The sequence below is a fragment of the Carassius auratus genome, chromosome 50 (genome assembly GCF_003368295.1).
Source record: "Carassius auratus strain Wakin chromosome 50, ASM336829v1, whole genome shotgun sequence".
NCBI lineage: Eukaryota > Metazoa > Chordata > Actinopteri > Cypriniformes > Cyprinidae > Carassius > Carassius auratus.
The window spans coordinates 13,952,613-13,978,961 of record NC_039292.1 but is presented as its reverse complement, the minus strand read 5'-3'; the positions used below and the strand labels follow the sequence as shown (position 1 = coordinate 13,978,961).

The 26,349-nt window shown below is 35.3% G+C and overlaps 1 protein-coding gene across 4 annotated transcripts in view; it reads right to left on the bottom strand.

The window, feature by feature from the left end:
• Positions 1–33: 33 nt before the first annotated feature.
• Positions 34–26,349, bottom strand: part of LOC113067099 (oxysterol-binding protein-related protein 5-like) — a 38,794-nt gene continuing 12,478 nt past the window's right edge. The window contains exons 2-22 of one of the 4 annotated variants that reach the window (XM_026239357.1): positions 17,513–17,669; positions 17,123–17,229; positions 16,319–16,399; positions 15,087–15,188; positions 14,802–15,005; positions 14,640–14,724; positions 14,393–14,555; positions 11,887–12,088; positions 10,268–10,452; positions 10,093–10,174; positions 9,164–9,262; positions 8,287–8,383; positions 8,105–8,203; positions 7,532–7,629; positions 7,349–7,438; positions 6,990–7,126; positions 6,500–6,685; positions 5,198–5,324; positions 4,980–5,094; positions 3,236–3,338; positions 34–3,138 (exon numbers count right to left, since the gene is read on the bottom strand). In XM_026239357.1, coding sequence (XP_026095142.1) covers positions 3,003–3,138; positions 3,236–3,338; positions 4,980–5,094; positions 5,198–5,324; positions 6,500–6,685; positions 6,990–7,126; positions 7,349–7,438; positions 7,532–7,629; positions 8,105–8,203; positions 8,287–8,383; positions 9,164–9,262; positions 10,093–10,174; positions 10,268–10,452; positions 11,887–12,088; positions 14,393–14,555; positions 14,640–14,724; positions 14,802–15,005; positions 15,087–15,188; positions 16,319–16,399; positions 17,123–17,229; positions 17,513–17,648 — 2,634 coding nt within the window. In that variant the 5' untranslated portion in view covers positions 17,649–17,669 and the 3' untranslated portion in view covers positions 34–3,002. The remainder of the gene's footprint in view (positions 3,139–3,235; positions 3,339–4,979; positions 5,095–5,197; positions 5,325–6,499; positions 6,686–6,989; positions 7,127–7,348; positions 7,439–7,531; positions 7,630–8,104; positions 8,204–8,286; positions 8,384–9,163; positions 9,263–10,092; positions 10,175–10,267; positions 10,453–11,886; positions 12,089–14,392; positions 14,556–14,639; positions 14,725–14,801; positions 15,006–15,086; positions 15,189–16,318; positions 16,400–17,122; positions 17,230–17,512; positions 17,670–26,349) is intronic. The other 3 variants (XM_026239358.1, XM_026239359.1, XM_026239360.1) reach the window with 3 other exon arrangements.

Sequence of the window (26,349 nt, the reverse complement as noted above, 5' to 3'; positions counted from 1 at the left end):
TGAATGTTTCAAAAAGGACAAAGCAACATGTCGAAATGTAAAATTTTACAGTGGTGCTGTAATTGCAACAATCTTTAATAAACAGTGAGCCAGTGACATCTCATTCATTTCAATTGTCAGACAAGATAACATTGTACTGTGCTCTGTAAAAAAGGAAAAAGTAAATGAAAAATTATTGTAAATTGCAATGGGTTGAACTATGGCTCAGGAGCTCAAGCATCATTCAAGCACAAATCTCCTATATGAATCCTGCATTGGAAGTTTGGTACTTTGACCTTAATATTTCCCGACTAAGGGGACAAAAAACCTCATGAAGAGAAAGGGGTTGATTCTTGACTGTACTTGCTCCCAGAAAACCTGAATGAATGTGTTCAAAACAATGCAATTTATATATATATAAAACAAATCAAGTGAAACGCTCAAATAAATACATTCTGAATTTCAAATGTTCCAAACTATATCTACACTTTCGATTACTCAGTCACACCTTCGTTACTGAACGTATCACACTTCATCTGAGCAAAATCAATGAACTGGAACTTCCCAGAAGGCCTCACGTGTCCCTATCATGACTGACCTACCCAATGCACAACAAACAATCATGAATATGAATATTCTTATTGTGGCAAGCCATTTTAACACTTAATCCTTACAATGTAATAGGGTTGCACGATTAATCGAATGCAATTGTCATGTACATATTGTCAGAAAAGCCGGTTCTGTGATTAGTAGTATATTAGAACCGTAGTTCTGTGACATGCTAAAAAAATAAAATAATCGCAGAAAATATAATCAAATGATTATGAAATTGAAGAAATTGTCTGCGATAATGACAGCTGTTTGCGTATCTTCTCAGTGAACTACGGCTCTGTGTAGTAAATGCTGCTCTATCTGAAAGCACGTGAAAATATCACATTTAATAAGATGTTTTTAATCCAATCTCACTTCATAATTTCAGCTGGGTGTTTGAAATAAATCCTTCTTTGAGATGATGTGGCTTGTTACACAGAATAAGGCACGCAACATATTTCATAGTATTCTAAGCTGTGATAAAGGCTGTCGATTAGCATTGTAATATAGATATACTTTATTATAATGAAAATTATAATAATAAGAACTCAGATAAACCATGTATTGCCGTAGTTGTATGTTTATTTGTCACGCTGAATCAATGAAAGCATTTAAATTTTCTGTTTATTCAGCAACCGCTATAGGCATTTCCTGGGTTTCTTCTGTGGGGCGTATTTGGAATTTCCACTTGTGAGAGCGCCCTCTGGCCTTCGGATGTTGATTGCCTACTGATCACAGAATCATGCTTCACTGAAAGATACGCAGGGCAATCACATCTTCTGTCTAATCGCGATTTTGATTTCATTTCGATTTATTGTGCAGCCCTACAATGTAGTATCTATTTTCATGCTACTAGTACTTATTAAATATCTACATTTATTAGATACTATTACTTTTTATAAATGTTACTATTGCGATTTTTAATTGAACTCTATATTGGCCATAACATTAAAAAAAAAAAAAATATATATATATATATATATATATATATAGTGATGTACCTTTTTATATACTAGTAGTTGCTCATAAGGTACTACTACTAATTATGTAGATACTAGTACCTTTTATTAGATACTTTTTCTTATCTACTGGATACTAGGACTTATTCATTAGATACTAGGACTTATTGGTGAGTTACTAGTATTTATTTGAAGTGAAGTAAGTGAAGTATTTATTCATTGCATACACTTTTATTAGATACTAGTACTTAGACCAATATTACTAGTAACATTTTTAATTAAACTCTACAGTGGCCATTCTGACTAGTCATAACATATATATAAAAAATAAATTAAAGTGTCTAGTGTCTAATGAATAACTACTAGTATGCATACTTTTTATTAGATACTGGTACCTATGTAGGTCTGGTTATCTAATGAAAATCAATAGTATTCAATGAATAAAAAAAACACTACTCACTAGTGGAATACATACTATTCAGATATTTGAGTGATACATCCCATAAAAGTCAATGGCAAAACATTTTTAAATTGTTACTAGTAACAATATAATGGTTACTAGTTGCTGCTGAAAAAAGTACTAGTATTTAATGAATAAGTACTAGTACCTTTAAAGTTGCTAGTAACTATAAGCACTGGTAGCTAATGAATAAGAACTAGTTATGCAAAGAATAAGAACTAGTAGCTATTAAGAACAAGTGCCTAATGAATAAGTACTAGTACTTAATGGAATAGATAGTAGTGGCTAAAATATAAGTACCAGTAGTGTGAAACTAGATACTTGTACATTTCAAGGATTAAATGTTAAACCAGCTTGCCACAGTCTTATGGCTGATTGTTCATTCTGCTATCGTACTGCTCTCTCCAATTCTGTTCACTTCATCTAAATCAACACAACAAATTTGGTGTCAGAGCATGGTTTCCGTTGTGTACAATCAAGTTTGTAAACATTTACTCTTTGTATTGTTCTGTACAGAAACACTGTTTTGGTCAAATAAAACAAGCAAATGTATGTGGTCAGTTGTTGACTTGAAAGCATACTAAAGTTGCACTGGCGGACTTCACTGACTTCTCACTTCTTTTTTCCTCTTTTTTTGGCATCAGTATTAAGGCCCGGTGTATAAATGGAAGAGGAGTTTGTGGGTAACGCGAACACATACACACTAACCCATTCAACTGCATTCAAAAATGCCACAAATACATGACCTATAGTGCAGAGAAAGAGAAGTACATAGGAAACAGGGAACATGACAGTTACCGAGAGTGGCAGTAAAGCATTTTATATCCACTCTGAAAGGATTATCGGTCATATTAATTAAAACAAGAGTCTCTTTCTCTCTAATTGAAGTGCTTAGTGCTTAATGGTGTGGCTACAGACAGTAGCAACAACACGGCGGGGCATTCAAGTGGCTATGTGACGGTGATAGTTTGGCTGTGTTTATTGCTAGGCGATGGTCTCTAGGTGACAGCATCTCAAGGGAAGACGTAGTTGATGAGTAGCTGGAAGAGCAACAGCATGCAGAGGATGAGACAGTGGCGGGCGCTCAAGGACTTGCTCTCCTCTGCGGTCTTGTGCCGCGTGATCTGACGACCTAGGGAACTCAGGTTTCTGAAGATACAGGGAGTGAGATGCAGGGATCAGTGTTATTAATAGATGATACTGAATAGCATATTGCTGAATGCAGTATGTGTCAGGCTGTACTTGCCTCTGGATGTCCTGCTGTGTTTTCTGTATAGCTGCTACCGAGGCCTCTATGAGGGCGATGTCCTTCACTTCTTTAGTGCATCTTGCACACTGCTTCATGAAGCCTGAGAAGGTCAAATAGAGACATATAAAACAAGCAATCTAAAGGCTTGAATAGGTTTTCAATTGAATTTTTAAGTATATATATATATATATATATATATATGCTTTAAAATAGATATTTATTTAGTTTTATAGTGCTTATGCAATTTTTTTTAATGCAAGTTTTATTAAAAAAAACCTACTAGTTTATAATACTTTTTTGTTATTTTTTCTAATAAATATTTTTATTTGTTTGTTTGGTCTTTTTTATATTTATCTTCATTCTCTAAATATATTTTAGGATATCTTTTAATTCTAATAAATGTAATTAATATATAAAATTATAAATAACATAAAACAAGTTTTTAAAATAAATATGTTATTACATACTTTTGGTTTTATATTAATTTAGTTTTTTTTACCTTTTATTTTATTAAACATGAATATAAATTAAATCATAAAATATAATTGTAAATATGTTTTAATTATTTTAAAATCCTTATATATATATATATATATATATATATATATATATATATATATACACATTTATTATTTTAGAATAAACACATTTTATTTTAATACACATTTATTTTACAAAATACAATAATATTTTAGATATATAAAATAAATATTTTATATTTTATTCTAGAACAAATATATTTATTTTAGAGCAAAACGTTAATTTGGGAATACATTTATATTGTTTTATTATTTTATTTTTTTATCATGTGTAATCAGCCAATGTTAAAAAGCCACTTAATTTTTTCCAAGCTGTTCTCTGGATTGAATCACTTTTTGTTCAGAAGTTTATTTAAAAATTTAAGTGTCTAAATAATTTTTCATAAATTCAGTTAGTTTACTGTAATAATGTTTCCACTGCTAAAATGACATACTACAATAACTAAATGAACAATTCATCTAACTCTTGCATGCTTTTTAAAACATTTTCCTTGCTTCTTTGTCCTCCTCCTCCTCCTCCTGCTTCATCTCTAATAGCTGACGACTTTGCCACATATTTCATTAATAAAATTAAAAACATCAGTGCACAATTTTCCACACCACAATCCGTCAAGCTCATATCACCGGCAAACATACACTCATTCACATCCTTCTCTTCACTCTCTGAGGCAGAAGTCTCCAAACTCATCCTTTCTAATCATCCTACTACTTGTCCGCTTGATCCTAGCTGACAAGTAGTTCCTAGCGTATATATATATATATATATATATATATATATATATATATATATATATATATAAGACCTCTAACTCTAGCTTGCTCTATACTTTTTCTATTCTATGATTTCTTTTTATTTATTACATAATTTAAAAGCCCTTGCTACGTGTACTGTGTTAAGCTAACTGAGACTTGTTATAGCACTTATATATCATTGCTCTTTTTATTTTTGATTGCTTCCACTCTCCTAGTTTGTAAGTCACTTTGGATAAAAACGTCTGCTAAATGAATAAATGTAAATGTAATGTACAGCATAAAGTCAGATATTTTTAGTCTGTTATAGTGGATCTGATACACTCTTTCATGTTTGAAGCTTCTGTAACAGTCCACAGTCAGACAGTCAGACTATTTTATTTGCCAGAAGCACTATTTATTCACTTCTTAGAACAGATGGAGCTGTGTGTGTGTGTGGCTTGAAGACTTGCCTTCATTGTCGGATGACTCATGGTTGGGCTCCGGTGTGCTGCTGCTGCTCTCTGTGTTCTGACTGCAGCTGGACGGCTGGCTGCTCGACTTCCTGTGTTTGCCGTTCACCCGCACCTGAGAAACACATGTCTGTCAGCCAAACACACCCTGAAGGGCCAGCGGGTCAGCCGCATAAATCCTCAGGAACCTGGGGGAGGAACCGTCCCGCGTGACTCACCGTCTGCTGTCCAGCCCAGCTCTGGCTGTAGAAGCTTCTGCGCTGGCCCTTTGATTTCTCTTTCGTCTGGATGATGCCGTCTTTCTCAAACTGCACCAGACAGCGCTCGGGATCCCACGGCTTAGTGCTGAGAACAGAATCAGGACCAGGAGATTATTAGCTACTGGAATACTGACAAACTTGTGGATTTTTAATTTGCATTTATTTACAACAACAACAACAAAAATGCTTGAAAATAAAAGCAATGATTTCTACATAAAAATCTATATTAAAAACAATAAATGAAAGTTGTGTAATTCATGAATTAATACTAAATTCTTAAGATGAATTATAAATCAATATTTATAAAATATATTTTTTTTATAGAATATTATAGTATTTAATAATCACAATAGATAAATGTACAATATTATATGTAATAAAATCTACAATAAAATTACATATATACACCATTGGACATTAGAGTATCACTTAATTTGGCTTAAAATAAATTTTTTTGCAATATTTCTGTATGATAATTAATATAAATGACATCAATGAAAATAGGATTATCTATCTATCAGACGATATATATACACATATGTTTATTTATTTATATACATATAATAAATTAATATTCATAAGAAATAAAAATATGTACCATTGTATATAAATATGAATAACATTATAGTATTTATATATATACATAATGTATATATATAAATAATAGACTGCATAAAATATTTTCATATAATTTTAATAATATTAATAACGTTATTTAATTTAATAATAATGATGATGATGATGATGATAATGAATAAAATAACATATATAATATTTACAATAATTTATAATTTAGTAATATATAATAATGTATTATTCAATAAAAGGTAACACTTTATAACGTCACATTAGATAACATAAATAACTGCATAAACTTACATTATCAAAAAGCAATACTTTCGTGTTACATTATTTATTAATCTTTGTTAACATTCATTTATTGTTCATTGTTAATGCACTTCCATTAAATGTTAGCAGACAAAACTTGTGATTTGAATAATATACTAGCAAATGCAAAAAATAAATAAATAAATAAAAATGAACCAAGATTATTTTTCATTGTAAGTTCACGTTAACTAATGCAGATCACTAATGTTAACTAAGGTGACCTTATTGTAAAGTGTTACCAGGAAAATAAAATAAAACGTACATATATGTCAATTACAATTATGCAATTTAGTTATTTTAAAGCGCATTGTTTTTCTGTAGCGCTTGTGTCTGGTAACTGATGAGAGCCTCGGTGTGTTATTGTGGACGTACTCGGGGTATTTGTAGTGCCACTCATTGGTGTCTGTGCTGAAGGTGAAGAGTCGTGGGTTCCAGAGCTGCTCGACTCGTTCTCGTTCTCGAGCCTCCTGCCGCTGAGCCTCCTCCAGCACAAACTTCTCCTGCGTGGCTCTCACCTGGTCTTTATCTCCAATCGCTCTGGTCACATGCTGCCACAGCCTGCAGGAAAACACCATCAACATCTAATAACAGCTACTACTGTTTAGTCATTACATATTTTACCGCGCTTTGATATGGTTTAATAGAAACCAGAGAGTTCATGTCAGTGTGAATCAGGCTTATTCTTTACAAAGTTGATCTAGAGGTCAAGATTAAAGAGATTTAAGAGTGATTTGTGACATGTAGTCTTCATCAAGGTTTGACTGGTTAACTTTAGCAGCAACCACCTGCTGGTAGAGATCTGTAACTACACCTCAAATAAACAACAACAACAACATTGATTGGTTTGGTGTTTTGTGAGCACCTCTCAGACTCGAACGCCTCCTGCTGGTCCACCTGCACCACCTGTCTCTTCAGCCGCTGTCTGCGTATGTCTGGACCGGGGTCCCACAGCACCTCCTGCCGGCCCGTCCTCTTCTCAGTCAGGTGCACTTTACTGTCCTGAGAAAGAGATCATGTGCTGTCAGCTGCTGCGATCAATCATGAACCTGTGCACCGCCGGAGGGATCAATAAAGATCCGTCTTAGCTTCTCTTATCTCTGAAGAGACACTTGAAGCTACTGATGAAACGAGCCAAAAATACATTATTTTTTTACATTGCATTATATATAAAATATTTAGGAATGTATAGGGGATAAATGGAGTATCTGAGAGGATTCTCACCCAGTGCCCATCTACTGTAGCCAGAACGTCTTCGCCAATACGGATCTTTCCAGAAATTTGGTTAACGTTGCAAGAGCTGCCAAGAAAAGGCTGGAACAGAGAAAAAGACAACAGTTGTAAGATTATAATAAGAATAAAAAAATCAAAATAGCTGCATTAATTCACTTTGGGTCTCCAAAATACCTTCAATTTGAACTCAAGTTCTGTGTAACACTGTGTTTTTTCACACTCGATGGTGATTTTCCCGCCAAGCTCTAATGTCATGGTGCCATACAGGATCCCTGTGAGAAACAGACAATTTAGATTTATTAATGTTTCACAAAAGCATTAACATTAACTCACCTTATGTCACTGCAAATAACTCATAATATTATTATTTACATATGATATAGATAAAAAGAAAATATTAAAACAAAAACACCAGTTACATCTAATATAAATTTTTATTTTATAACATTGTTTATGTTTCATTTGAATTTATCATTCTAATTATTTTTTTTTATAAAAAACAAATATTGACAGTTGTATTATTTAATACGTTGATTATCTACTTAATGTCATTGCAAATAATATTAAAAACAGCACATAAAAATCCTAAAAAATATTAGCACATGTTTTTGCAAATTAAATGAGGGTGAGTAAATAATGATCAAATAATGTCGCTTTTGTTTCTTTGATGATAAAGAATTGTATTATTATTTATGGGTGTACTATATCTTTAGGCATCATTTAGTGATGAAACTAAGAGTCCTTCACCTTTACAGTGAGCGTATGGCATTGTGATGATATACTCTTCATCTCGGGTCAGAAACACGAGCCTGGCCTTTCCGTCGAGTATAGCAGACAGAGAGTTCCCTTTAAGAAATCACACTGAACTTACAACCAGCATCACATAACAGGAGCGCAGAGCTCTGACCTGCAGAATCAACTTTATATACCATAAAACTTGGATTTGGCCAGAATGCTTCCACTAATGCAGAACCCGTCCTTCCTGTTGCTGATGTAGAAAGCTGAAACGGGAGGGTGATGCGAAACCTGAAAGTACAAAAGTCAACTGCTTATCACAAGAGCTTATCAGTTTCCATTGCCATTCCAAACAGAGCTCGTCATGTTTACAATGTATGCAGAGGAAGACTGCAGACTACAGACATTTAGGCCCCGTCCACACGGAGACGCGTTTCTGTGAATACACACAATTTTTTTTATCGGATAGGCGTTTCGTCCACACGGATCCGGCGTTTTCGCAAGGTGAAACCGCTATTTTTTTAAACTGGGTCCCAAAGTGGATACATTTGAAAATGCCTAATCCGTATATTTTCTGAAACGATGACATCATCAGCCCACGTCTCCCCCCTAGTCAGACAGCTCTACGTCACGTAACAGCAACAAAAACATGAACAAACACTGAATGATTGTCTTTTTATTAACTAACATTAACACTGATTAATAAATGTATTGTTCCATGTTCGTTTGTGTACCACGCGCAATGTTTATGAGCATAGTCCAAGTCTTCTTCTCTGTTTTTAGTGTCTCTCTGTGGCAGAATTACAGCGCCACATACTGGTCTGGCATGTTTACTACAACATTTTGCGGTTTCGTGTGGACGCGGATATTTCTTGAGACGAGGAAAAAAAAGATCGGATTGGAGTAAGCTCCGTCTCCGTGTGGACGGGGCCTTAGACAACCAGAAAGAGTCCACTAACTTGTTTGAATGTCAGTACATTGTTTTAAAATGCCACTTGGTTTGATCATCTTTATTTTATTTAGTGCAATGTCAGAGATTTGAATCGTTAGCATTTGATTCTAGAGTCTCACCTGCTCTGCGATGTAAAATGTACAGCTGTCTGTTTGTGGATGCAGCCAGCAGCATCGAAACATCTCTCCTAAAATAGGGTTGTATGGTTTTTTAAGACCCTGGAAGACAAGAACTGCACGATTAGTGTAAATATAAATCATACGCACACCCTAAAGATAGATACAGGCCTTAAGAAGTATACTTTTTAAAAGAAATTAATACATCTATTCGGCAAGGATGCATTAAGTTACAGTAAAGACATTTATAATGTTACAAAACAAATATAACGATAACAATAAAACCAGGAAAGCAACTCAATGCTGTTCTTTTGATCTGTCTATTCTGAAAAAAAAATGCATCACTGCGAAATAAAATAAAAATATTAAGCTAAAAAATATTTCATGAGAAGAAAATCATCATAATAGAATGATTTCTGTGACACTGACGGCTTTATTTGAATTTTTAATAGTATGCATTTTTATTTTCCAATAAATAAACTTTTTATTTTTTAGAATAAATATATTGTTTTGCTTCATAATAATAATTAGACTGCTTTATTGTAGGATATGGTATTTTATTTAATATTTTTGTTTTATAAGAAATACTTTTTTATTTTAGAATAAATATAGCTTATTCTGTGCTTAGTATTTATCATAGAAATAACAAAAAAATATGAAGCAGCACGACATTAATAATAATGAGAAATGTTTGTTGAGCAGCAAATCAGCATATTTTGATTTCTGAAGGATCACGTGACACCGAAGACTGGAAAATAAAATTACAAATTAAATTTTATTTTTTATTTTTTTTACAGTTTTTATTAAAAAAATGATGTGTTTAGGAGACTTTGTGAAAAAAATGGTGGTGTTTTTATTTGAAATCCCAAAATATGCATAAAACCCATGTATGGGAACAGTGAACTGGCTCATTATTCTCAATCTAGACTTGCCTTTGGTTTCTTGTAGAAGCCGGACAGATACCAGCGCACGACCTGCTTCATCCTGCAGTACGGGCTCTCCTCCATCACAGCCCTGAAACACAAATATACCCCGTTATGTCTTCTCCATCACACCTGGTGAAAGCTAAAACCGCTAGTCCCAGTAAAGTGATCATGAGGTGCTCACTGGGACAGCAGGTCAGCATGATAGTAGTAATCCGACAGCTTGTCCAGAAATGAACGTGGCTCCAGGATAAACGTCGGCAGAACCACTTTAGACAGGTCCATCCCGGGCCTCAGCTGTTTCAGGAGAGTCCAAATCAAACCCTTATTCTCCTCTGAGACCGTCTCGACCTGGGACGCCTCACCAACCTATAATGACAGCAGAAAATATACAGTATACAGGTGCGTTTCCTCAGAGTAGGCAAGTGTACCCTCAAAATATTGGATGAAAAAAAATATATAAATGCCAATATAACAAAATATCAAGTCATTTTGGATAAAAGCATCTGATAAATGCATAAATATGAATGTAAAATATACTTATTGTCATTCATATTCTTTTGCATTAAAGTTGATTGTGTTATTAACTGATTTAAAGGTGCACCAATTTTTTTTTGGGCTGTTTCACTGGCCAATAATACATAATTCTTTGATGTTATACTGACCCCTATTGGTGTGGATATAGAATTACGTTAAACCAAACGTTTTGTTAAAAATGCAGTCATGGAAATGTCACATTCACAGGCATGATTAATCTATTCTGCAACGAAAAGTGTTTAATATTCGGGGGTTAGTAAAATAAAGTGAGAAATCCTCGGCTGGTCATGTGATCTCAAAATGGCTGCCACCATGCAGCGGACCACCCCATGTAGAATAAAACAGCTATTTCTAGACCAGAAATAGATAAAACAAACTTAATATCGGATTGGATCCTAAATTCTATGGATTTCATCCTATGTAAAAAGTGACAAAATCAGATGTAAAAGCAAATACAGACATAAAAAAATGTAATGCAATGAAAATAATCCAACATTGTCTATCTATACATATTAATACACAATTACAATATGCATTTATTTACATATTAATTCCGAGAGTTGTCATGATTGAAATATATAAATTAAAACATTACTATATATATATATATATATATATATATATATATATATATATATATATATATATATATATATATATATATATATATATATATATATATATATATATATGCTTTGTGATAATTATGACACAACACAGAAATTGTTTGCAAGTAATTCATGCATTCAACTAATTTAATTGCGTAAGCCCTGATATGAATGGTTCCAGTGCCAAACATATTGTTTGAAATGTTCAATTGCAATTTTTTTTACAGAACAACAAAAATTTGGCCAATGTTTAACGCATCTAATTTAGTCATATTGTAGTTTACGCAAAAAATTTTTTTCTCAGATACGTTTCAAATCAGACAATAATTTGCATCCATTTTTCATGATTCACTAAATTTTTGCTGAAAACAACAACAACAACAACAACAACAACAACAACAACAAATAAATAAATCAATGGATCTTGTTGTCTTGTTTAATGCCGACTCAGAAAATCTATTCATTTCTTTAGGTTTAAGCCAAAAGAAAAGTCCCCCGGGAACATTTTCATTGATTAACACACAGTTTCTCTTTGTTTTAGCATATCTTCATCGACATGACCGTGTTTAATATGTCACCGCATTAACTAGCTCTTGTTGGACAAAGCAGTTCATTCAGACCAAACAGAGACTGTGATGAAGCCATATTAATTTATCACCTCTCCCATCTCTTCATGGGCTTCTTCAACAAACGCGGTGGCCTGCAGGCACACGTCATCTGATTGGTCCATATCGCTCTCCTCCGTCAATCTGCCTCCGTTCTCATTGGCCGCATTGTCGGAGTCCTCATGCGCCTCCCTCTCTGATTTGTCCGAGTTGGCGTCGTTCTCCATATGGTTTTCCAACATGGAGTCATTCAACCTTTAACAAAAACACACAAACCAAACAAATGACCATGTGAGATTTGATTCGGCAGCATTTATTCAATTCTATCAATTCTATACACATTTAAACAGGTTTTTACATTTACATTTATGCATTTATTAAACGCATTAATCCAAAGCGACTTACAGTGCATTCAGGCTAACATTATTTAACTAACATGTGTTCCCTGGGAATCGAACCCACAACCTTGCGCTGCTAACGCAATGCTCTACCACTTGAGCCACAGGAAGACCATTTTTAGTATATATTCTTTAACTTTTATTTAAAAAATATTATTTTCTTTAATACAAATTGTTTATTCGGCTTTATCTCGGTGAGATTTGTTCATTAGTGTCATGTTCAAAGCTCGTCGAGATTAGTGGCCAAAGCAAAAAACCACATGATGGTCATTTTCACGAGTAATTTGAATGACAGGGTCACAAGAGGTTCATTATACGAGCAGGAGCGTTATTTTCTACATTTCTGCAATAGGCAACGCATCTCTAAAGAGAAACATGAATCATCTAACTAACAAAGCAAAAAATTAGTCCTTACCTTGCCAAGAATATCTTATTCCTGAAACTCCGAAGACTGGTAAACAAAAAAACTAAGAAAACCTCAGAAAAAGCCCTGGTTTACAGTCGAAATACAGTGATTTCCTCTGTAGTTCCTGTTTGGATTGATGTTTGTACCAGAAAGCTCTGTAGTAACGTGTTTTGCAAAGCTGTTTTTCCTGCTTTATAGCTTGTCTGACGTGCTTGTACGAGTGTGTGTGTGTGTGTGTGTGTGTGTGTTGAAAGCGGTGTTAGGTTTACATTCCGCTCATCTCTTCCTGCTCCTCTCCCTGTGACGTAAACCTGTAGGGCGCAGCTGATTGGACGAGACCTTCAAGGCGGCTATAAAAAGGTGGGGTTTGGAATATACAAATGATTGACAGCTGAAGGATATCACTAGCAAACAACGTCTACTATTTCTCTTCCTCTCCGATTCAGAAACACTGTCATTTAAATACACTTTGAATCTCAGTGGAATATTATTTGAAACCTGCTATTAATTTATGGTGATTAATCACAATTAGTCATGGATATGCCTTTGATTATAGCTATTCAATTTGACTCATGGTATTTTATATCACACAATATTAACATCACATTTCTAAGTACTGTACCATATATTTACTGTATTTTTGTATTTAACCATTTAGCATTTATACTAAATTATACTAAATAATAAATATATAATGGAAATACACGTACACAACAAGATTATGAGAAATTTCCTGTAAACTGTGGTAAAAATTAAGTTGCGATTCTACAGTTCTGTGCATGTAGAGACGCAATGCAGTTGTTGTCGTTTAATGTCCATTAAGTCATTAAGTAAGAATTAAATGCATTAAAGGTTTTGTAAGAGCAGCAGTAAATCATTTTTGCAATACCATTGTGAAGCTGGACGACTTTAACGTAGGTTTAAAACACACAAAAGCTATTTTAAGCTTTTTAATCGGTAAACAAAACAATGGGAAGACAAGAAGAGGGATCTATAAATAATATATATATATATATATATATATATATATATATATATATATAAAGGAGAATTTGGCCAAAACTGTTTAGGAATATTTCATGTTTATTCTGTGAATAGTCAATTGATTTTGTATTTAGTATTGTATTTCATTTCAGTTTAGCCCTTAAGTAGTTCAAGCAAATAGTTTTGGTGCCAGAAATACTTAGAAATGGTTACATCAAAGCTTATAGTTTTAGTGCCAAACGTGTGAATATTTCACATCTTTCAGCAATAATTGGTCATTTTATTTGGAGGATTCATTATTTTTTTAAATGCTCATTTTTATTAAAATGCTCATCTTCTAGAGAATAAAAATTGGGCCAATAAATGTTTGAGAATATTCCATGCTTTAGTCATTCCGTAGTTTAAGCAAATATTTTGGTACCAACAACTATTCTCCAAAACTCTAAATATATAGAGTTTTCTGTATCTTTATTTATTTATCTTAGTTGAAATGAATCTGATGTGTGTTAGTTTTGTGCCAAAAAATATTCTGTGACACGCCGACAGCAGTGTGTGGATGTAGAGCAGGGGTCCTCAACTCTGGACCTCAAGATCCATTTTCATACATCTAACCTGGATTAAACACACCTACATGCAATTTTGAACTAATCCTGAAGACCTTGATTCGCTTGTGCAGGTGTGTTTGATTAGGGCTGGAGCTGAACTCCTCATGAAAGTGGATCAGGAAAGTTGAGGGCCCCTGATCAGAGATCGTAGAGAGATCAGACTCACTGCATCAGGTCCTGGTCGGTGAGAGCCGAGCTCTGCAGCAGCTGCAGTATGTGTGAGGACTCAGAGGAGCTGCTCAGATCTCCATCCCTGCCGCTCTTCGCCGCCATCTTCGACAGGCTGGAGCAGCTGAGAGCCAGCTCCAGAGCGTCCATCCAACAGCGTCCTGGAGAAAACCACAGCCTGTGCTCCTCAAATGCACTCCATACTGACAAGACCAGTTTTACAGAAGACACACGCCAATGCTCACCGTCAGATTCGGAGGCTGCTCTGAAGATCAGGTAGTTATTAGGTAAGGGTTGTGTGATGGAGCCCACAGATTCTCCTTTAGGACCCTGAAAAAACACAAACCCATCAGTCCCAACGGTGAGGTCAAGCAAACGTCACATTTCAAGAGATGCTGTGGGCTGACCTTCATGGCCCATATGGACTTGTCCAGCGGATGGTAGAGTTTGAAGCAGAATCCGTCCTTCTTCGATGGCCTTTCGATGAGTTTGCAGGCGTTGAGAAGAATCGTCCCCACCCAGTGATCTGAACCGGGCGTCTTGTAAATCAGGAGAATGCCGGGCTTCAGGATGCACCACAATTTCGTCCAACTCTTCAAAGTCCCCCGAATCTGATGCATCCCAGAATCACATCTCAAAGCTACTGTGAAATACTCAATTGGTTCAAATGAAAACCAGTGAGGGTTACCGACCTTTAGCCAGTTGGACATAATAACCACACTTGGATCCTTAAGTGCACTGAACAGCTCTTTTGCAACCCTCTTCTTTTCCTGTCGATAGTTCTTCTTCTGAACCTAAGATATGTTAGGTCAGGGTTTAGTGCATTGCTCAGACATCAGCTAGGGGGTGCAAGTGGGCAGCAAGACATGTACAACACAAGAGTGCTCCATAAACAACATCACAGAGCTAAAAAAACAGCAACAGTGGAGCTACCAGTTAAAACCTAGATGAACTGGACTCTTACGTTCATAATTCAAATCCATTTGAAGTTCCAGGTTTTGATTCGTGTTTAAATCTTTCTATTGAATAATTGATCTGTTGACTGTTGAATAGAGTTTAGGTATTTTTATAATATCACAGATGTCACTTCATATTGCATACACCAGATAAACCACTTATATACCACCTCTCTACTTTAATGATTTAATTTTAGATTGTGGAGAAGCAATCTGATTGGACAAGACAAACGTCACTCATTTAAAATAAAGTCAGATTCACAAAAGAAATCAACATTTCTATCTAAATGTTACATTTAAGAACTGTATTTAAATGTATAAAGCCTTTATTTTATTTTTATTTATACTACAGAATTTTTGAAATATTTTTCTTACTAACTTTTTCAGTTTTATTTTGCTTTAGCATTTTTTATGTCATTTTTATTCGTTTAACTTTTTCAAATTTTGCTTTCAGTTTTAGCTTTAGTAATTTTAGTACTTTAATGAGAATGAAAATGAGAAATTCTAATTTAAATAAAATATTTATTATTTATTTTATTTCAATTAAAACAATTTTTTATAGTTTGGGTCAAAAAATAAAATAATATACCAAAAAACATTTTCGTGACAGAATGTATTTGCCCCTAAAATAAATGTGTTTCCTGTAAAAAAAATAAAAATAATAATATTCTATAGGAAGTGAGGCTGATGTTTTGTATATTGCAAATTTAAGTTGAAAAAAATGAAAAAACATTATTAGCCACAGAACTTTCATGCATGCAAAATTTACTTGGATACAATTTTTAGCTGTCCAAAGTAAAAACTAAAAAATAGGCCAGATGGAAAGATGCATTAAATATTTGCAGAAATGTTTCAGAGTATTTCCTCTAGTAGAGAAGTGCCAGTACGCAGGTCCAGTGCCGTCCACCTGTTGACTGACACGGTGAACAAGCTGCTGTTTAGAGAAACTGGGTCAGGAACTCTCGTACCTTAAGCGATTCTTTCCTTGCCAGCTTCTCCGTGGGCGAGGAAGACTCCTTCTCCAAACCCAAAAACATCCTGGATTCCGACTGAAGCAAAAAAAGAGATTGCAAAACTGAAAATCCGTTTAACTCTCATTTGAAGTCAACATGAGATCAAAATCGCCTCTGTTTGCTTTCTTCATACAGGATCCTGGACTGAATATGATGATATTTGATATCTTTTTCTCAATGAATATCCTGTTACTTAAGAACATATCACATTACGGAAGTCAAATGGGTTGCATGGGCCATTTCATGTTGACTTTAGAAAGTCTTAACGTATTAAGTATATTAACTTATGCTAAGTAAATATATTAATATAGTAATTGTAAAGTAAAGAAAGCTACTTCCAGTCAAAACTCTTTACACTGAGAGCAAAAGGCTGCAGGCTAAATGCAGCAGGTCTGTTTGGTCAGCTGTCTTTGTCAGTTGAAGATCAGACCGAAATACGGAGAAGACAGCTCTCCTCTTAGACCCAAATTAGCTTATCACAAGGCATCAAACAAACCTTAGTATTGTCTAGTTTAAAGATGAATATGAACTTGTTTTCATTGTAATATCCCAGGTCTGAAATCTTTTTTTCAAATGAAAACATTTCAGTTTCAACATTTGAAGCCAAGTTTCCACAAATAAATAACTAGTAAGTGGGCTGAAGTAGCAGGTGTGTTATGGAAAAGCTCTTCAGCCACGAGTACAGGCTATTTTCTTTCCCCTCTGCATTATGATGCCATCATATTTAATGCACGTAAGTTAACAGCAAGCTGAACATACTGCGCTGCTGGGCGAGCGGACCGGACTGACCTCGTCCCTCAGTAAGGGCAAACCGTTCCTCTCCGATTCATTACCTACAGAACACACACACGCACACACACGGACACCCACACCAACACACAAACACAGCATTAACATCAATCACTAGAGTCAATACGATTTTTTAATGTTTGTTCAATTTTGTTGCATTTCTACCAGGTGTTTTAGGTGGTTTCCAGGTGGTTGGTGGTTGCTAAAGTTCCTAGGGTTTTAGTTGGCTGCTAATGCATTCTGGGTGAACCCCAAACAGGTGCAAACGACCGTAGTGATTCAGAAGCAGTAATCTCTTGCATGCGTCTCTTGTGCTTTAATAATCTAGTGTTTCCACACATTTAGGAATTGAATGGATACCTGGGCTGAGCGGGTAGAGTTCATTGTCTCCTCCATAGGACAGGTTACGAGACAACAAACGTGGGTCGATCTTGGGAGGTGTGGCGGCCGTGGGACAGAGAGAGAACCGTCTGCGGAACAAGTTCTCCTCCTTCATTGTGCCAGCCAGTCTGTCCACCTGGAGGAAAAATGTGCAATGTTAATATAGTTTGGGAATGTTCATTTATATTTGTTAATATAGTTTGCAATAACTGCTCAACATTAATGCAGCAGTTATGTAGTGCTTTTCCTTACTAATAATAGATCATCATCAAAGCAAAGTGGGTGGATGTAAGCGAATGTATGTGTCTGCAACAACTTGGATGCAAATGCTTCCAGAAAGCTTATGCAACATACAGAATTATGCTAAATGAGAAATGCAGCTGACAGAATATAAGTGCATTACATTGAAGTCTGTAAATGTGAGATTGCAGATTAAACTGATTCTAAAGAGACAAAAAATTCAACCTACCACAAAATTTGGCGAAAAGCTTTATGTTATGTTGTTCTTGCAAATGACTCATATGAGCCTATTCTTGTAACAAATCATTCAAAAACACTGATTCAGTTTAATTCAGTCCTTTAATAAAAATACTTCTGCTGATTAAATCAAAATCAAAATCTGACTGACTTTGTCTGACTGACCAACTGTAATTTATTCAATTTATTTAATTTATTCAACAATCTAATACACTATTCACCCATCCATCCATCCAGCCAGCCCATTATACATCCATCCATTGATATAACCCACCATCCATCCATCTATCCTTCCAATGATCTAATGACCTAAATCACTATCCATCCATCCATCCATCCATCCATCCATCCATCTATCTATCCTTCCAATGATCTAATGACCTAAATCACTATCCATCCATCCATCCATCCATCCATCCAATGATCTAATACACTATCCACCCATCCTTCCAATGATATTACAACCCATTATCCATCTTTCCAACCATCTAGTCCAACATCTATCCATCAACCCATCCATCCTATATATATGATTTCAGTGTATTGTATATTTAAATATTTTAACCCTAAAAACTACATCATTTACCTGCAGTCATTCACTAAATTTGCTAGTTGCATTCATTAGATACTCAGGTTTGAAATGTAGGGTAGCAAAATTAAAGATTTCAGGTTACATAAGACGACACTAATCAAGTGAGCAAATCTAAAGAACGTGGGCTTTTAGTTGCAGAGCATCTGAATCAACTTCCCAAGCATCATCCCTTCTCATGAAAATGATCTAAAAATAGTCTTTGTGCTGCAGTGTCAGTCTGAGTGGGGTGTGGGAGCTGCTGTCTATAAGTTGAACAGTTACCAACCCTGTTCTACCTCTCTGTCTCTCCCTAGAGCTCTGCAGTCGGCTCAACCAATCACAGCTCAAAGCCACAGCTAGAGGGCAGGGCGGGTGGATTAAATTGGCCATGCATCTGGCTGTTCAGTTTGCTCTGTTTACAAGCCTATGAGATGCAGAGAGACAAAAACACATCCTGAATAGACTAAACAAGAATAACACCTGCAAGAAGAATGAAGAAAGAAGAAACAAAAACCAAGACAATTACAAAAGATATCTTGTTTAATGCGAAATGTGCAATTTTTTCAGTGTTAAAGAATTAATTTGAAAAAACATTCATCCATGGAACACACAATTAGATTTTTTTTTAAGAACATCCTGGCTGCTCTTTTCCAAAACATGGAAATTAATGAGTACTAGAGCTGTGACTCTCCGAAAGACTTGGAGTGCCCAAGTTGTAAAGTGATTTTTATTTATTAATTTTTATGAGGGACCGTACAAGCCATAATACTCTCTGGCACTCTCACACACAAACATTCTCCTTACACATACATACATTCTCCTTCCACATACATTTTCTTTGGCTTTCACACAGTAATGCTGGGTACACACCAAAATATTTTTTACATGTTATAAGATTTTCTAAATGTGAGAGACCACAAACATGAGGATAAAAAATCCTCGATTTAACCGTTTTGCTCCTATAGTGTGTGGTGTGTCATGATGTGACAAAGACAGCACACATCAAGCCTCATCCATACTCCCAGATGCGCTCGTGGAGATTTGCGGTGCAGTGCGCGCGCGAATATAACCAAGCGTTACGAATCAGGCTGTGTGACTGCTGCAAGTGTGAACGGCTCGTCCATGACGCAGGATTCATGCTGCGTGGGGAAGAGAGAAGCGAGTATGAGAAGCTTTCAGAGACACAGGCTGTGTGTGCGGTCTTCTGAATGGGGAATAGCGAACATGCAATAAGAAATGCTTTTGATATGCATTGTGACGCAGCTCTTGTAAATGATCTTTTTTGTTTGTTGTCTGTCTTTTCAAAGCTTAAGTTACATAACGTTTCTCTTTAGTTTTAATTTGCCTAACTATTGACCTGAACCTGTAGACAACATAATCCCACTCTGTATCTCCCCTGCTTTCCGTTTTTTTTAATTTTTTTTTTTATGGTGGGCGTTTACACAGTTGGCTAGAGCAGAGCTGATTGGGGAGAACGGAAGTGCACTCACTCTATTAGTTAGTAAGACTGACTCAATAATATAATAATAATAATATCGCGTCCACATTGCAGGCTTTTGCAATTAGCAAATTGCAACGTCTCAAATCGCGATTTTGATTCGATTTCGATTAATCGCACAGCCCCTTACATACACCTTTCACATACATTTATGTATAGAATGTTTGTATGTCTGAAGAAAATATGTGTATTTAATAGCATATCTGAATACGTTTTTTTATAATGTATTTCCAAGGATGATATTAAAGGCTATTGCAGTAAAGAAAGCAACTGTGAGGAAAACAGTGGTACAGCAAGGCAACTGTACTCCTCATCCTTATGGGATTTTGCTTTTGAAAATCTCCAGCATATTTTAATAATACTGTTATAATACTGATAATTAAATAATAGTGATCATTTTGGTCACTATCGTGATATGAAATGTTCATATGGTTACATCCCTAAATACAGAATTTTGTGTTTGCCATGCCTCATCTTATTTGTTTTTGTTAATAAACATTTTGTAAGCTAGTTTATCATCGCATCATACTGTTTTATTGTTGTTGTGCTTTTTAATTAAGAATAACAATGAATTCAAATTTTGTTTTAGTCTTAAAAAATGAAAGGTGTGTAGATGTAAGCAAAACAGACCATTATCTTTTCTCATAAAACGTGACACAATCGCAAATTCGAAAGTGAAAGTGTCCGAAGTTTGGCGTTTCTAACACAGCAAAAGAGGATCTCCCGTTCACAAAATCAAATCACAAATACTACTGATGAAAATGAACAGGTTGAATGTTAACCACTTTCATTTCGATGTAACTATATATTATGATAAAAGTTCATCAGCATGCATTGATTAATCCTATGTTGTAGCAAAAAAAAAAAAAAAAAAAAAAAAGAAGAGCAACCAGTGAGAATAATGAGTCATATGGGCTGTCAAACTCACCTTCAGTCTTCCAATGATTTATGAACAAGGTTTTCTGGGAATTCATTTACTCTTTCGTCACTGTCTACATTGATGATTTCCTCATTGAATCCCAGAACCAGACTGAATTTCACCAACAACTGACGCAGGTCGTCCAGAAACTTGAATTCCAGCTATACTGTACCTCATGCTCAAGAAATGTGAGTTTTTCCATTTCCTTCTATATGTCATCAACCAATATGGTATCCGCAAGGACTAGAGGAAGGTAGAGGCAGCTGAGAATTGGCAACAATCCACGTCCATTAAGGAACTACAATGCTTCTTGGATTTGCACACTTCCACAGGAGGTTCATCAACAACTTCAGTAAGATACGCTCCCCTCTAACCTCCTTGCTGAAACATTGAGCCAAATCTCTGTCCTCAAACATCCAATGCCTTCAACCAGCTCAAGAAAGCCTCCTGTGCCGCTCCTACCCTAGTGCATCCCACAGGGTCTGCCGGTGATCTTTGCAAATTTATACATTAAAAACACCATGTCATGTGTCAAGATCAGTCTCTCATAATATCTATGAATATTTATGAATCATATTTGCATAAAATATATATTATTTTTTAAAAATATTTAAACATTTTTTAGAAAATTAGTTGTGTACACTCAAATGTAGACCAGGCTTAAATATTTTACTTCATGGTTACAGCAGATTACATTTGCAGAGTCATCAAATGTACTTAAATCACAATATGAAATGACCATGAATCCAAAAACAAACATGTTACTAATGTTAAATAAAACTTTGTGAAACTTTGTCTCTGTGTGTGGGATAAACGCCTGGCTGATGGAGCATGAGGCACTTCATGGTCTTATTAAGAATTTCAAAAGCTAATTTACTGATGTGACTCTTCCTACATCAAAAGTGGCATGGCTAATAATGATTGCAATTCTAAATTTAACAAAATGCCACACTCAATTTTAGATTGAGACGAGCAAGAACATTATTAAGAGCTGGTGTATGAGAGATCCAGCAGTGTCTTGCAATAAATGTAAAAAAGGAAAACATTACACTACAATTATTCACACAAAAACAGCCTGATGTGTTATAGACAAGCCATTCATTTATGGTGACACTCTTGGGAGGCTCCATATTTACAGACCAAAACTGTAAAAAAGGCTTGTTCATTGGATTCATTTAAACAGCATACAGCCATTGTTTAGATGTTTCCATTCATAACTGGCAGCCATTGTTATGTTGATGAGGGTCTTGACCCTGCATGCCTGCAATATGATCTATTCCAGAAATCTTTAAACAGAGCTGAGTAAATGAATCGTAGAAAAACTGAGCAGAATCACAAGAGCGATGCCAAGCCACTGTCAGCACAGTCTAACCAGCGTCCTCCTGTGACCCCGCAACTCTGATTTAAGGTCTGGCACTCCACAGCAGCTTCGAAACACTCCCTACTGAGACTTCAGAAGAAAACAACCCTTCATCTTGGCAGCTGACATCTTTAATCGCTTCTTAACAAAGCCAGCAAAGAGACTAAATCCAGAGAGAGGTTGACGTTGCACAGCTATGACAACTGAATGGATCTCAGTGTAAAAATATCAGTGAAGTTAGATCCTGTGGGGGTGCCAAAACTTTTGCACCCAAGCAGTTTCTTATTGCAGTCAGTGGGTTAGCAAACTTTTTTCTGCCATGGGATCAATTCCAAAAATCTAAGGTTGGAATTTGTAAAAATATATTTTAGAATGCCACCACAAATTCTTACATAAAACTATTGATTTTCTTCGACATCAGAGATTCCTAAAAAAACATGGAGGACACAATTGATGCACCGTCTAGCTGACAACAGTAGTTTACTTTCCTCACAGCTAGCTGCCTCAGTGTTAGTCTTAAGGAAACCCCATGTTTTCACCCATCCTATATTCATTTGCTTTGTGACAAAATTATGTTTGACTGCTGAGTGAATTTGTGTTTTTGAATGTTTGTGGATCAATGGACCGACCATGTAACGACGGAATTTACACTTGCAGTTTCTGGCTAATCTCCATCCTTACTGGGCTTTTAATCCAACTCCTAGCACTGGATTTAAGGCCTGGCCAAATGACCTATTTACTAATGTTGACAGCATAACAGCAGACAGAGCATGGCATATCTCACGAGACAAGTTCTCTAACATGAATCGCGTGACCTCATTTCCATTATAGAGGGCTTTAGCTGAATGAGGTGCAAGCCAAGCTGCCACTCAAGCAGAAAGTAACACATTGGACTGGATGAAACATAAATAAAGGATGAAGATTAAGGTTAAATTGTAACAGACTGTCAATGCTACTTCTGACATGAAGTCAACATGAAATCAAAACTGCTCTTTATACACATTCCTGATCTTATTGTTCATGTAAAATGTTGCATGTTATTTCAAATGTAAAAAATACAAGAAAAATAATCTGAGTATTTTATCAAAATGTAGTTTGCTCTAACTCTGAAGCAACTTTCTTTTGAAGTGACATAAAAAAAAAAAATTCTACCCCATTTTTATCAAGAATTATTTATTAATAATTATCATTAAGCTTTTAGAGGGTTACATTTAGAGCATTACATTTTACTCCCTGATCTGGCCTTGAAATATAAAATAAAAATATCAACTTAGGAACTTGACAAACAATCAAGGGGATCTATAGGGGTTCTCTGTGATGCCATGACATTACATTAATTTTGCAGAAACCTTTTTTTTAAACGTTCATAAGCAGTGAAAATCTATTTTTCCAATAAATAATAAAAGATTACGGCAAAGAATTTTCATTTCAAGAATTTGTTTTATTTATTTTTTTAATTCAGAAATTAAAAACATGTTTGTTATAGAAGAGGTGTATTCAAGTCACTATATGCATGAACTGCATTTAAAATTAATTTTTAATAAAATAATGGATATGACAAAAGAATAATAATAATGACTCGTGACATATAGCTTTCATAATCTATAATTCATGATCGAAAAAAGGCTTTTGTCATTGAATAACCTATTTAACTAAGAAGAAAAAAGTCACATTACAGAAGTAAAATGCAAACTGTGTTTCATGTAGAGCTGCAACAAAATCCATAATAATTAATATAGATTTTAGATAGTGAGCTTGTGCCAGGGTTTTGCACTGTCACCTTGTTTTATGTTTGTTTCTTGTGTCTAGTGTCAGCACATGGCCTTGTTAGTTATTTTCTCAGCCTTGTTAGTTATTTTCTCGGCCATGTGCTCCTTTAGCCCCTCCTCCTTGTTTCCTCTTTACCACACCCTCTTGTTACCCTAGTTGGTCTAATTGTGCTCACCTGTCCCTCATGTTTTTTCCTCCCTATTTATAGTGCACCTTACACTTTTGTGTTTGCTGCTCCGTTGTCATTCTCACCCCTTCTGTATCTGTATCTGTATCTGTATCTGTATCTGTATCTGTATCTGTATCTGTATCTGTATCTGTATCTGTATCTGTATCTGTATCTGGCTGAATATGTGTCAGTGTCTCCCTCCCTCCCTGTCTGGGTGGTCTTGTGCCCTTGTTTTGTCTAGTCCTTGTGATTCTATGTTCTTGTCTTGCTCCTTCTTTTAGTAATTTGTTTGTTCTTGCCCTTTTCTTTCATTTGTAATATTTATTTAGTTTTCTAGTCTTGATTCTTGGTTTTGTTTGATCATTCTCTTAAGTTGGTTAAATTGGTAATTTCTTATTTTGTTACTTTACATTTTGTTAGTTCATTGGCTTATATTCTTTGTCTTGGATTTAACATGTTTTTGTGGAGCTTTGTCCTGTCTTGTGTTCGAGTTCCTGACCTGTCCCCATGTGTCCTGCCATGGTTCTACCTGCCTGGCATCTGGTCTGTCTCAGAGTCTGTGGTCAACAAGTTCCTGAGCTCTGCTCTCTGTTCTGTTTATTGTGTTCCTGTTGTGGTACCTGTTGTGCACAACTATATTCTGTGCATGGAAAAGCCTGAGCATCTGATAAGGTCATTTGCATTAAACTATGAGTTTCTTTGAAGTGCATAATATAAAGCATAAAATACAGAAAAACATTGCTTTTTATCCAATAAATAAAAAAATCTACCGAATAATCAATCAATAAATATAACTGCAAGTTGTAGCTCTAGTTATTATGCTGACTTGGCCAAAAATAACACTGCCTTTTTTTGCGGTTGTAAACCGTTTCAAACAACCAGGGCAAGGTGTTGGATTTCCCACGACAAAAACTCAAAATCCCAACCCATGATGATTTTAAACTGGTTTAACTGGCTTCAGACCTGACACTGCTCCAGGTCAAGGCAAAAATAAAGATCACACCTACATATTAGTGTTCAAGTCTGACTGAAGTTTGAAGTCTGCTAAAAGGAGATCAGGGTGGTATTTTCAGGCCCTCACATGGGGAAAGTCTAAAAGCACTAGCTGGCTTCCCACTGAGCAGCCACTTTAAATAGACCGAAGCATGGCCTCCTGGCTCTCAGCTCTACTAATGATGTGTTCAGCCTCGTGGGCGACCATGACCAATAACAAGGTCATTGGCCAGCTTGTACCTTCATTTTGGGGGACGACAGTGCTCAGTCCTACTTTCTTGTCTGAAAAGCAGCAATTACAGCTCCTTGAGAGGCTTGATTTGGTTCTATTCAGGGACACAACCACTAAAGGGACTGAGCAAATGTTGTTTTTGAAGACCAGGGTAACCCTTGAAAACTGTGACCAGACTGCCAAATAGAAGTCTGGAAACAAAGTCAGGTTTGAAAATGATTAAAAGGATAGTTGACTTAAGAATCACTGTTCTTCAAAGTCTGATATTATTAACTATTCATCTAGTTCCAATCCATATGTAATTTTTTTTTATTTGATTCAGAAGTGTGTCAGTCTAATTCCTGAATGAATCCTTCAGGCTGGTTCTGTTCAAATGAACACATCTGATTCAAAATAATGAGACATCACTACTCTAATGAACTCTAAAGATGTTCAAAAATGACTTAAAGGGATAGTTCACCCCAAAAAATAACTTTTGTCATCATTTACTAACCCTCAAGTTATGGTTGTATAAGTTTCTTTCTTCTGCAGAACACCAAAGAATTATAAATATAAACTCAAGAAAACTCCCATTATTTATTTATTTATTTATTTTTTATGTAATTTTAATTATATATATATATATATATATATATATATATATATATATATATATATATATATAGTTTTATAGTTTTAGTCCGGGAGTTTTATTTATTCATTGGGGTTGTGCATTAGCGACCAGCTAATGGTGGTGTGTCTGTACCTCAGCGCTATTTCGAGCAGCTGTGTCTTTCCATCATAACCCGACATCACGTTACACACTCCATTTAACACAGACTTTAATG